Source organism: Hipposideros armiger, unplaced genomic scaffold, assembly GCF_001890085.2.
Source record: "Hipposideros armiger isolate ML-2016 unplaced genomic scaffold, ASM189008v1 scaffold_85, whole genome shotgun sequence".
NCBI lineage: Eukaryota > Metazoa > Chordata > Mammalia > Chiroptera > Hipposideridae > Hipposideros > Hipposideros armiger.
The window spans coordinates 2,220,097-2,231,572 of record NW_017731435.1 but is presented as its reverse complement, the minus strand read 5'-3'; the positions used below and the strand labels follow the sequence as shown (position 1 = coordinate 2,231,572).

Below are 11,476 nucleotides of genomic sequence, written 5' to 3'. Positions count from 1 at the left end.
CCTCTCTCTCTCTCTCTCTCTCTCTCTCTCTCTCTCTCTCTCTCTCTCTCTTTCTTTCTTTCTTGCCTTCTGTCTACATAGAAGTTTACCAACTGGGATGATGTTATAAATATGCAGTATTATATGCTTGCTTCACTTAATTTTATGTCATTAGTATTTACCATTTCATTAAATATACTTCAAAAACATATTAATAGCTTAATAGAATATATAAATATATGATATATTCTATTACATGGCTATGCCATAATTCAATTAATGGTTCCTATTTTTAGACACGTGGGTTCTTTCCCGTTGTTAAAGTAAATGTTACGGCAGCAAACATCTTGTGCTTACAGTCCTGTCTAATCTCTATCTCCCTGAGATTGATTCCTACAAGTGGAATTAGTGGGTCAGAGGATATGACCATTGTTGTCTCTCGATATCACATCAAATTGATTTCCAGAAGGTTGTACCACTTACTCTTCTATCGACAACTGTAAGGATGCTCATTTCGCCATCAACAGGGGTGAGTATTAGCTTTTAAGAAAAATCTTTCCTAATTTAACAAGTGAAAAAAATGTCATCTCATTATTTTAATCTGATATGCATTTTTAAGTAAGCTTGAATATATTTTCCTAAGCGTATCGATCACTTCTATTATTCCCTTGTGAGTTGACTGTGAATTTGCCCATTTTTTTTCTTCAGGGCGTCCATCTAGTCTTATTGATTTGCAAAAATTATATATTAGGAATATAAGCCCTTTGTTGTAATTGTTGCCGGATTCTCTCTCTATTGGAGGCTCCAGCCTCACACCAGCGTGGGCTCTGGTGGCTCCGTCGTGGTGGCACAGCGGGGCAGTGACAAGCTTGGTCTCTTGCAGGCGGAAACACGAGCTTCCGGTTTGGTCTTAGCTAATGAGCCGTTGTCAGGTGAGAGAGCGGTCCTCAGCCCCCATCGGCAGTGGCAGGAGTGGTCTGACAGGGCCGCGGGTGGGACCGCAGGTTCCCTTCTGGACGTCCGCTTCTGTTTTGTTCACGGCCTCTAACTCCACCACCCCAATCATGGCTCTTATTTTCCTCATCGCCCTGTCCCCATCGTCACCTTGCCGGCAGTGACGGAAGCTTTTACTGAGCCCTGGTTGGGAGTTGGCTGACGGGCTCAACCCTTGCCACCCAGCCCCTCTGGCACTGGGGGGCCCTCAGGGGCCCCCGCCTGCACCCCTCCTGTCCCTACACCGTGAATGGCCCCTGCACTTGGGCTCTGGCCCCCCGCCCACACCACACATGCCGCTGCACCAGAGGGACACTAGTGTACACAGGCGTCCTGGTCCCCTCGGCCCCAGGTGGAACGCTTGGTGACCCGAGGACACTGCGGGGAGAGCGCTGGGACGGGGTCCTTGGAACCCTGCTGGTGTGTTGCAAGGCCCTAGCGAGTGAGCCTCTGACTTCGGCTGCCAAATTGTGGACGTGTGACATTGGTTGTGTCCTGAAGAAAGGCTCCTGAGCCCGAGCTGACGTCAGCTGGACAAGCCAGTTTCCATCGCACAGCCTGTCCAGGCCCTGAGTCAGGCCCCTGGGGCCCTGGGGGTGACATGTGTCCTCTGTGAGCTTGGCCGGGACCTCTCAGGGAGGTGCAGTTCTTGCTCCATCCGGACGGTCTCTCTTGTTTTCTTTATTCCTGAAGGTGTCTGCAGCCTTCGTCCGTGGAAAGAGCACAGGGTTTGGCGATCAGAGACTTCATGTGGCGTCCAGCTCTGTCCTTCCAGCCTTGGGCTGGTCGTCTCACTTCCACAAACTGCACTTCTGTCCCCTGAGGGAGGGGACCCCGCTCCAGCCAAGCTCCCAGGGATGACCTGAGACAATGGGACAAGTGCCCTGTACACTGCCCGGTGCGGCCGGTCTGGGTGAGGGGTGATGCTTATTTGCTGTATGAAAATGTCCAGGGTGTTGGACTCGCTTCCAAGATTACAGTTCAGAAGGTGGTCTCCAAGCGCTCTTGAATCAGAAGTTCAAGCCCACTCTGCTTTTGTCCTCGGCCCCAATCTTTCCAAGAGGTCAAAACGCTCTTCCAGCCCCAGCCTACGTCCCGGATGCTCGGTGGGACACTTCAGCCTGGACTGGGCGCCCCAGTGTGGGGGTGGAAGGTGACGGAGGCCAGCCAGGTCTCATGCTCAAGCAGCTCCAAGTCCATCCAGGAACCTCAGGAGAACCCCTGGGCATCTGGTGGCCTGAGCTGGCTCCCACAGTTTGGCGGGAACCTGGAGAAGGGCCCCCTCAACCAGCCTGCCAGGCGCGGCGAGCTTTGGCCAGGAGCGCGGGCTGGGCTGAGACAGAATGGCTGAGTAGGAGCTGGGTGTGTCTTCTCGCCGCCCCAGGTCGTAAGCTGCGTGTGTGGGGCCTGGGGCTCCGTGTGGGGGTCACAGAGCAGGTTCAGGGCCTGGGTCCGAACCAGAACTCCCCACAAGCCCAAGAGAATGTGTCTCTATTGGCTGTCAGTGCATCACAACTGCAGACCTAGAAGTCACTGCCAGCTCTGCCAAGGACACTGGGTGTCACCAGGTGAGGCCATGGCTGGACTCAAAGCTGAATGGCTCCCGCTCGCTCTTGTTGTGGGTTTACTTTTCCAGAAGTGAGCGGGGGCAGAGTCAGAGCCCTGTCTGAGTCTGCACGGGGGGTCAGGAGCCGCTCCGGCTTGTCCCCAGGCCAGGGGCTGGGAGCTGCGTGCACACTGGCTCCCTGTGAAACCTGCGGCTCCATGCTGGGCAATGACAAATGACCAAAAAATCAATTTGTAATCTGATTGGAGGTTTTTTATTTCCTCTGATGAGTTTAAATTTCATTAAAAGCAACCTTATTCCAACATAAAAGGAATCCTTGAAGGGTAAAACAGGGGATTGTCTCACCAAGTATAAAGCAGCCCGACTCTTTTGTGTGATTTATTCATCGCATTAATTGTGAGGGCCAACTGGGGTGTCCGTTGGCAGCTGCGCCGTTATCAGGGCCTGGGATCGGCCTGGGAGCTCAAAGCACAAGGACTCACATTCAAAAATCGCTCTTTGGCGTATTGACACTTCAGTTATCAACAACTCGTATTATCTGCCGGGGGGAGCACGCAGCGGGGGGACAGGCGCGGCTACAAATGGCCGCCAAAGCCGCCTCTGCCGCCCCTTAATGGTACGTATTCTCTGGAAAACCTGAGCATCGTAGCCTCTTGTCTCGAGGAGAAATTGACATTTTCTGAGGACTTCTTTGGGCACTCCACGCGAAGAGATAAGGCTGGAGTTGTTTTAAAGGAGGCGGCCTGTCTTCCCTCCCTTTCTTTATCGCTCTCGTTGACCCACTTGATGAGTATGGATTTCATGAGGTCTTTTTCAGCATTTGAACTATAAAAGGTTCAGAATGACACCACCCCTTATAGACAAAAGATAACCTTGCCCTTTGAATATATCGATTCTTTATTAACTAGGCTGTTTAATGCAATGAAATGAGGCATTAGATTGAAGCCCATTTCGAGTGCTTTGAATAATCTTTAAAAGCCTGAAAGGCCTTAAAAGGCGGCCTGGCAATAATTGGCGTACATCCTGAGGAACGCACTTCTGGCTTCTGGTTCGAAACCCAAACATGAAATAATTTCTCTCTCCCCAGGTTGCAGGTCTCCAAGGAAGCACCCCAGCCAGCACCCCTAAGCTGGCATTCCTGGCACTGGCTCAGAGGAGGAAAGGCGGTGAATGGCGTCCCCCGGCCCCATCCCCCAGCACCTTGGGCAGGAGCCTGGAGGGCGGGGAGTGGGCGTGGGCAGGCTGCGGCTCTGTACCCCATGAGCCTCTGGCTCTGCTGCCTCTTTAAGGCTGAAACAAGAACGCAGTCAAAGGAACCTATTGTCATTGACAGGAGAGAAAGGTATTCACAAGTTTCTTTATGTTTTGAATAATTGTTTCCTGTTTTGCTCAGCAGAACAAGTAATTAAGAGGACATTTGTGAGTTAATTTGGATCACACTTATGTGTATGTGTTATGGAGCTGCAAGCCAAAACATGTAAAAGCAGCCTTTCATTGAGGAGGAAATGAGAAAGACAGAATGAAACGGAACGGAGCTGCATGTCATGGTGTAAATTAGGACCTCAGTGCCGATGGCAGATCTCGTTGTAGTCGGTGCCTCTGGCTACACCTCCGTGCAGCCCAGTGGCCACTGCAGTGCGTGGGGTCTGTTATGCCACTGCAGTAGACCTGGAATTGGAGGTGGCAGGGTGTCACTCCTGTCAGATCTCAGCAGGCACGGGGACCTGGTGCCCGCCACCCCCCAGAGCCTCTGCTGATGTGCCGCCCAAAAGCTGCTGTTTTCTCCAGCGGGGCCCAGCAGTGGGGACCTCGGGGGTGCTTGCTCTCTACCTGCGGAACCCTCAGTTCAGGAGCAGAGGGCTGGGGGAATGGGGTGACCAAGCCCCCAGGGAGCCTCACGGTTGTTTAGGTGCCACAGGGCTGCTGGGCCCGTGTCTGACACAGTCACACACAGGCCCTTGTGGGGACCAGGGCCCTCCAGATAACTGCAAGAGCCTCTCTGCAGGTCTGGGGAGTGTTCCAGGATCCTTCACCTTGTGGAAGCTTTTCCTATGCCTCGTTTTTATCGTGGCCAAGACACAGCTCTGAGACCCGAGGTATGCAAGTGAAATCCCCAGTGGGACGTGCACACGGTGTTTGCTGCGTCGCTGTAATAATCAAAACATAAAATTACCCAAAGTGAAATTCACAGACAAGAAATACTTTAATTAAATATTGTGTAAAATGAACATTTTTATACAGTTAAATATCTGAAAAAATGTACAGATAAACCATCTTATTGTAGGGTCTTTAACAGTAAAATCTAGCAGTTAGTGACGCGCTCAGCTTTGAGACAATGAAGCGATGAGGGCGTTGACTAGTGAATCTCAAACACAATCCAAGTGCAGGTAATGAGAGGACTTGCAAACGCTCTTAACGGGCACACGGGAGCTCGCTGTTAGATCGAACCCCGACTGATACAAAATAAAACGGAGGCAATTTAGTTCCAAAGTCACTTCTCAGGCTTTTCCACGTAGCTAAGCCTCGTCAGCTGTCACAGGGCCAGGGTGTGACCTGCTGACCGCGGGGGACATTCTGTTTATTGAGTCCCTTGAATGAATATTTTTCTAAGTTGTGCATTGTTTTGCTTTTTGTCAAAGTTTTTTAAAAAGTCCCTCCTTTTTGTGTTAAGTTTGATTTCTGCTGCAGTTTGCAAAACGTTTGCTGCGCTGCGTCTGCAAAGCAGCGCACGTGGGGGAAAAGCTGACCCTTTTGGTCTCACTGCAGGTTTGGCACTGATAGGCACAGGATCCAAAGGTCATTCCAGTTTAAAAAGTACAGACAGTGCTGTTAGGTCTGACCACACACAAAAAGTACTGTCAAAAAAAAAAAAATTAAAAGCCAGCGATCATTTTGATCCCCCAAAACCTCTCTGAACCTGAGGTGAGCTTGGGAGGACGCAGCAGAATCAGACGCGGAAAGGAGTGACACAGGAGTCACCAGGTTTGTGCTTTTGTTTCTGTGTGTGTGTGCGTGTGTGTGTGTGTGTGTGTGTGTGTTTTACACCGTAAATCTCCAAATGAAATATTGATTAACAATTGTGGTGTAAGCCTGTGATAGAATAGCACAAAGGTTCTTCAAAGAAGTCTACTTTTAAGGCATCAGAGAAGTTAATGTGGCAAACATTTTAATTAAAACATCAGAAGTAAATTTTATTTTAAACTTTAGGCCTCTGAATTTTTCCAGTAAACACAGTTCAGCTATGTGGCAAAGTCATGGGTGGCAGCTAAAATGACTTTTTACATTCTACAAAAAAATAAAATAAAATAAGGACACAGCCCCAAACGGTGTCACCTCTTTGTGGCTGTTCCACATGCACAGAATCTACTTGGATTTGTCACAGCCGGTGGCACCATTTTTGTTTTGACTATACAACAAACTTTTTTTTTCAAAAGTATTTGTTCAGATAACTTAAAAATAATATAAAAATAAACAATGAATTTGACTTTTCCTCAAAATAAAAAAAAAGGATGGAAAGTCTAAACAATAGCAAATTTTTTAAGTACAAATGAAATGCAACGACACTGGTTCATTTTAACAAAACAGATCAAAGAGACGGTTCTTGGCTTAATGCTCTTCCCAGCATCTTAACACCAGGCCACGATCCAAAACCAATACGGACAAGAAAAAGGAAAAGAAAATGGCGGGAAAAAGCAATGTACAAAATTTCAAAGATAAATACAATATTTATAATTGATATGTTACAAAATAAAGTCCCTTAGCAACTGCAAGTGTTCATGGAAAAGTGTTGAATGGAGACCGTTTTATTCCTTATAAGACACATAAAGAATAAAACCCATTTTTTTTCTAAATATTTAAGTGGATCTGAAAAAAATTCAAGACAAGTGTATAAATATTTAGCTACAACTTTGGCAAAATCACAAAAGTCTACAATTTTATAACCACATACAAAACACATCAGGGGGGGAGGAGCTAGAAGTCAAAAGGACAATTTCTGGTACAAGAAACATGGACCTCACAGTAGCCTAAGAATGCAATAGTATACAGTGCTAGCAAAAGTTGAAAAATGTTGCAGATCACACTTGCTTAACAGGAAGCTCTAGCAGTGGGAGAATAGTTTAACCAACAGACAGTAGCATTTTTTTTTTCTCTGTCAGTGTGCTTGTTGAAGGCAAGAGAATTCAATATCAAAGTTACAATTTCTAACTACAATAAGTTACAAAGTTTCATTAAGATGAAGGTAAGCAATGATCAACCCTCCCCCCCCTCCCTGCCACCCCCAATTCTCCTAATCATATAGTCATCCTTTCTTCCAGTTTGATGGCTCAACCTCCTTGGCCCCCTTTTTCCACCACAAAAAAATATTTCACATTATAGAGATACACAACCATTGTGAATCTAAGTATGAGTACAGAAAAATGTCTGGAGGCATTTTTCATCAGTGTTTCATGATCATCAAAACGGTGCATTCACAAAGGTTCTCCCAACACATAGCAAGTACTAGACATAGCCAAGACGGGGTCAGAAACTTTATACAAAATAGGCGTTGCTTTGTTTTCCTTATTCTTCAGGACTGAGAAATGTGAAAATATGAGAAAAGTTCAGTCAATAAAATGGAATTGTTCATGAAGAAGTAGGCTGTTTGCATGTCGATTCTTAATAGTTTAAATAAAATCTTTAAAGTCTTTTGTAGCATTCCGACTGCTGCTGACGTATTTGAAGATACTGTCTCCATCAGCATGTCTGAATATACTAAACGTGTCCCCTGAAGTCCGTCCTTGGAAGCTGGGTGCTGCGGAAGGTAAACAAAAGGTCCTCACATTGGCGGGACTACCAGCCCAGACATAGCTGCAAGAGAGAGAGGAGCCTGGTTACTGGGGGCCGCGTCTGGGCAGGGGCCCAGCCTTCTCTTGGTGCTTTATTTAGCGGTGCCGCTGGGACTGCCCGGCTCACCGTTAACCAGCCGTGGGCTTGGTTAAGGCATGGGGTGACCTACTTCAGGGGATGGGGGTGCAGGTGGGGACACCCCCCTGCGGGGCTCCTCAGAGGCTCCCTGTGGCACGGGAAGGGCGTCTGGTCTTTCTGGGTGGGACGTCTGTGCTTCCCTCACATCTCCGTGGCTTGTTTAGAGCAGACAGAAGCCCAGGCTCCCCAGAGGCCACCTCTGTCCACAGACGTGAACCAACCTGCTCTTTCTCCCTAGGTGAGAACTGGACACGCCTCCGAGTCCCCCTGCTCTGCCCTGCCTCTGACCAGCTGACCGCTCTGGATCGTAATGGTGAGTCGCGGGTCCTCCAGCATCAGAGCCACTCAGCCCACCTGCCCTGCCCGCTCAAGGCCAAGGGCCCTGAGGAGACGCAAGTCACAGCTCTGCCTCCGCGACCATCGGTTCTCTCAGAATGAAAGAGAAAACTGCGCTCCAATGCCACGCGTAGCGGGCGCTTTCCACTGGACTCCTGGCACGAATGTGATTTAAAATCTTTTAACTTTAGTGTTGTTTAATTTTTGTCAGAATGATTGTTCTCATTAATTTATGTATGTAACATATTAATACATTTGTTCATGTAGTGATGCGAGCTTCAATTTCTCAGCTCATTAATTTCAACAATATTAATTTATCTCCGACTCACCGTTACAACTTTATGGCTTGGAAGACCTGTGTGTGTGTGTGTGTGTGTACACATTGCTTACATGGCACCGTCTTTCCATGGGCCCGACACCGTGTGCACGGGGCCGCGGCCCCTGGCCACCTGCCTTCTAAGCAGTCTGGTGACCACTGCGGGCTCCCTCCCGGGCCAGGTGGCGGCACTCTGGGGGCCTGGGTGTCCCTCTCACACACTAAGAGATGTTGTGAAGACAATTATTTCAAATCACTGATACCTTTCCAGTTCCTTTTTTGAGCATTAGTTCATCAAAGTGAAATATGCCACCGACTTCACAAAAGGGCCAGTTTGTCTTCTCCACGGTAGCGTCCTCAGCACCCAGCAGGGAGCCTGGCACATAGTAGGCGCTCAGTAAATACTGGAGGAATGGATTCAGTTTTTTTAAAGGAGTAACTGGATTTGATTTTCACCGGGAGGAGCATATACCAAGGGTGGTGTCTGAAAGAGGCCAGATGGCGGCCACTTAATCTCAGTGCCTGTGGGCCTCTGAAAATCCCAAAGATCCACGCACGAGCTGGGGGCGCTCGCGGGGCCCCACCTGCCACACAGGATGGCCACTGCCCAGGGGGAGCCGGCACTGGGCAGGCGCTGGGGGCCGCCCCGCCTGGCCTCTTCGGTGGGCGGCAGTGCCTCCCGCTGCCCTGGGGGCTGCCCCCTCTCCCTTGTGAATCTTTGAAAGAGACCACTCAGAAAAGCCCTGCCATCCAGCATAGGTGCGTGCGTGGCCCTGGGTCTGGGTGCAGCCCCTTGCCAAGGACAGCACAGCCTGGGGGCACCTGTGGTCTCAGAGACCAGGCTGACAGCCAAGGCTCTGCCTCAGGACAAGGAGAACAGGCAGATTTTGAGACGGGCTCTGCAGGTGGCACAGTGCCCCGCCATCCCGTCCTGGGCAGTGAAAGGGCTTGTGCCCTGGCCGTGAAGGCCTGTGTGCCGAGAGGGACTGAACACAGTCCCGGTTCCTTCCCCGTGGGGCGCCATCCCCTGAGCTTCGCGAGGACATTTCGGCCTTGTTGGAAGGGTGAGGAATGGTTTTCATCAACCAAGAGAAAGAATCTGGCACTTGTGGGGCTAAACGAATGGGTGTCATTCCTACGAATGCCGGGTGGGTGCGGGTATCGCAGCGCGGCAGACCGCAGGAGAGCATGCAAGGGTCCGAGAATGTGCCCCAAGGAACGGCTGCAGCTCCCGCCCCCCACCCCGCGCTGTGTGGCCCAGCCTGGCCTGCCCTCCGGAGGCCGCTGGGGACAGTCCCGCCGGGGCTCCTGGAGCACTCCCGGGGCCCGGCCCGCGCACCGCTGCTCACCTTGGAGTCCGTTCCCGTTGGCGCTGGTGCAGGAAGGAGGAGGGGAGGCTTGGGGCCGGACCACGGGCGCGAAGGCGCTCTTTTGTTTCACTGCAGAGATGACATTGGCAGGTGAGAATGAGAAAATGCCGTGCGTACTGCTACAGTTTGAAGGGAGGGTGACCGAAGAGGCTGCCATGGTGGGGCTGGACGGCACTACTGCAACAAAGCAAACAGGTCAGGACACGCGACGCCGGGCGCGGCAACACGACAGAGAGCCCTCGCGGCCTTGCCCGGGACACCGGGGCCAGCGGGGCGCGCGTGAGGTGCCTCTGGCTTGGCCACTCTCTGGGTAACAGGCAAACTCTGGTGTTGGACTTTCGTTTCCAATTGGGCGGCCCCGTTTGGTTCCGATTGTGTTTGGGTTTCCAATGTGATCGCGTGGGGCCCGTTTTAGGTCAATTTACAGTCGTCATGTGGACGCCCAGCCTCCGGGGCCACCCTTCCTTTTAGCCAGTAGCTCATATCACAGAACATCCAACAATGCACACATTTGACTTTGCAGTGAAAATGAATCTGTGTGATGACGTGTGACAAAAACAGACACTTACTGCCGTAGGGAGAGTTAGCGGAGGAGCCATTAAGAAATCCAGGCGAGCCAGGGACCCCTAGATTGGCCATGGCGCCACTTCCATATCCATTCATGCTAGTGCTGACTGTGTTGTAATTGGACTGCTGGGGAGTACTGCTGGGGACGTAGCCTCGCGGGGACACGCTGCTTGTATTGCGACTGTAGCCGACTGTTAAAATCCCCCCCCCCCGGCCAAAAATAACGTTATTATCAGGGAGAGACACTTGGGGGGGGTTTCCCCGCAAATCTCTGTCATATAGTAAACATTTTTAATTGACCTTACGCTTTACTCCAGCCCTAACGCCCCTACGCAGCTCGGATAACCTTGTCACGCCAGACCTGGCACGTGTCATCGCTAGGCCTGTCCTGTCTGCTGGCTTCGACAGCCGCCGAAGCGTGCTTCGATCTAACCGTCAGTTGCTTTCACGTTTCTCTTTACAAGCAATTATCAACAGCTTGGCTTCCTGGTCTGTCCCCCCACTAGGTGAACTTTCGGCCTCTGCAGACCTTCAAATGCCATGGCTGACAAGGAGAGCTTGTTTGTGGCCGTGACGCCCCATGGAGGGCTCTTTGGGGGGGTCTTCATTTTTATGGCTGCTGTCTACATCTGTGAGTGTGGGGAGGGAGTGGGAGCCGTGGCCTCGTTCCTGCCGTGGGGTACGGGTGAATGCGGGCCCAGCAGCAGTACAGCTGAGGTGCTTCCTGATGCAACCGCCTGCACAGAGCTTTAAGAGGGGACTTAAGGTGGACTCGAGGAACTGGCTCACGCAGTCGGTGCCTTGAGCCCTGGCCGCCCAGGACGCTGAGTTATGGGATAAGGTGCAGGGCGTGGGGCAGTGGGGCTTCCTGTACGTTTATTCATTCCAAACTTAGAAACCAAATCCCACCCATGCAACATATCCAAGGAGGGTCCCATTGGCTCACTACATCACAGCTACCCTATGGCTTACCCCAGACTTTCAAGGAAAACCAGGTCGCTTACGAATAAATTCAAGGAAACTTCTAGCAGATACGATAAGCAGCCAATTAGCTGCTACACAGGCTCTGCGCCCTCAGCGTGCTCTCTGCACGGCAGCTGCTGGGCACAGCTTCTGGGGACCGAGCACTGTGCTGTGTAGCTGGCCTCAGGACGGGTCGGCTGCGGCTAAGTCTCGCCACCCTGTGGCGGGGGGCGGGGGCGGGGTCCGCCCTGCGTGGCCGCCTACCTTGGTCATTGGCTTGCGACGTCTCTGACACGTTCACGGCGAGCTGGCTGCTGAAGGAGTTCACGCCCATCATGCCGGTGTGTGCGGGGGTGTTGCCCAGCGTGGGGATCTGGTTGTGATTGCGAGGGACACTGTACAACGCCTCGGCGATGTCAG

General features: G+C 51.1%; 1 protein-coding gene and 1 long non-coding RNA gene across 7 annotated transcripts in view; one reads left to right on the top strand and one right to left on the bottom strand.

Moving 5' to 3' along the window:
- Positions 1–8,115, top strand: part of LOC109383571 (uncharacterized) — a 10,236-nt gene extending 2,121 nt beyond the window's left edge. The window contains exons 2-7 of one of the 2 annotated variants that reach the window (XR_002124219.1): positions 339–508; positions 863–911; positions 1,666–3,155; positions 3,627–3,881; positions 7,223–7,340; positions 7,743–8,115. This is a non-coding gene — a long non-coding RNA (uncharacterized LOC109383571). Of the gene's footprint in view, positions 1–338; positions 509–862; positions 3,156–3,626; positions 3,882–7,222; positions 7,341–7,742 lie in introns of both variants that reach the window. The other variant, XR_002124218.1, reaches the window with a different exon arrangement.
- EBF3 (EBF transcription factor 3) overlaps positions 4,724–11,476 on the bottom strand; it is a 123,303-nt gene continuing 116,550 nt past the window's right edge. The window contains exons 9-13 of one of the 5 annotated variants that reach the window (XM_019644149.1): positions 11,321–11,476; positions 10,096–10,284; positions 9,506–9,700; positions 8,420–8,532; positions 4,724–7,387 (exon numbers count right to left, since the gene is read on the bottom strand). The exon at positions 11,321–11,476 is cut by the window's right edge and continues 22 nt beyond it. In XM_019644149.1, the coding sequence (XP_019499694.1) occupies positions 7,370–7,387; positions 8,420–8,532; positions 9,506–9,700; positions 10,096–10,284; positions 11,321–11,476 (671 nt within the window). In that variant the 3' untranslated portion in view covers positions 4,724–7,369. Of the gene's footprint in view, positions 7,388–8,419; positions 8,561–9,505; positions 9,704–10,095; positions 10,285–11,320 lie in introns of those variants that run through there. The other 4 variants (XM_019644151.1, XM_019644152.1, XM_019644153.1 and 1 more) reach the window with 4 other exon arrangements.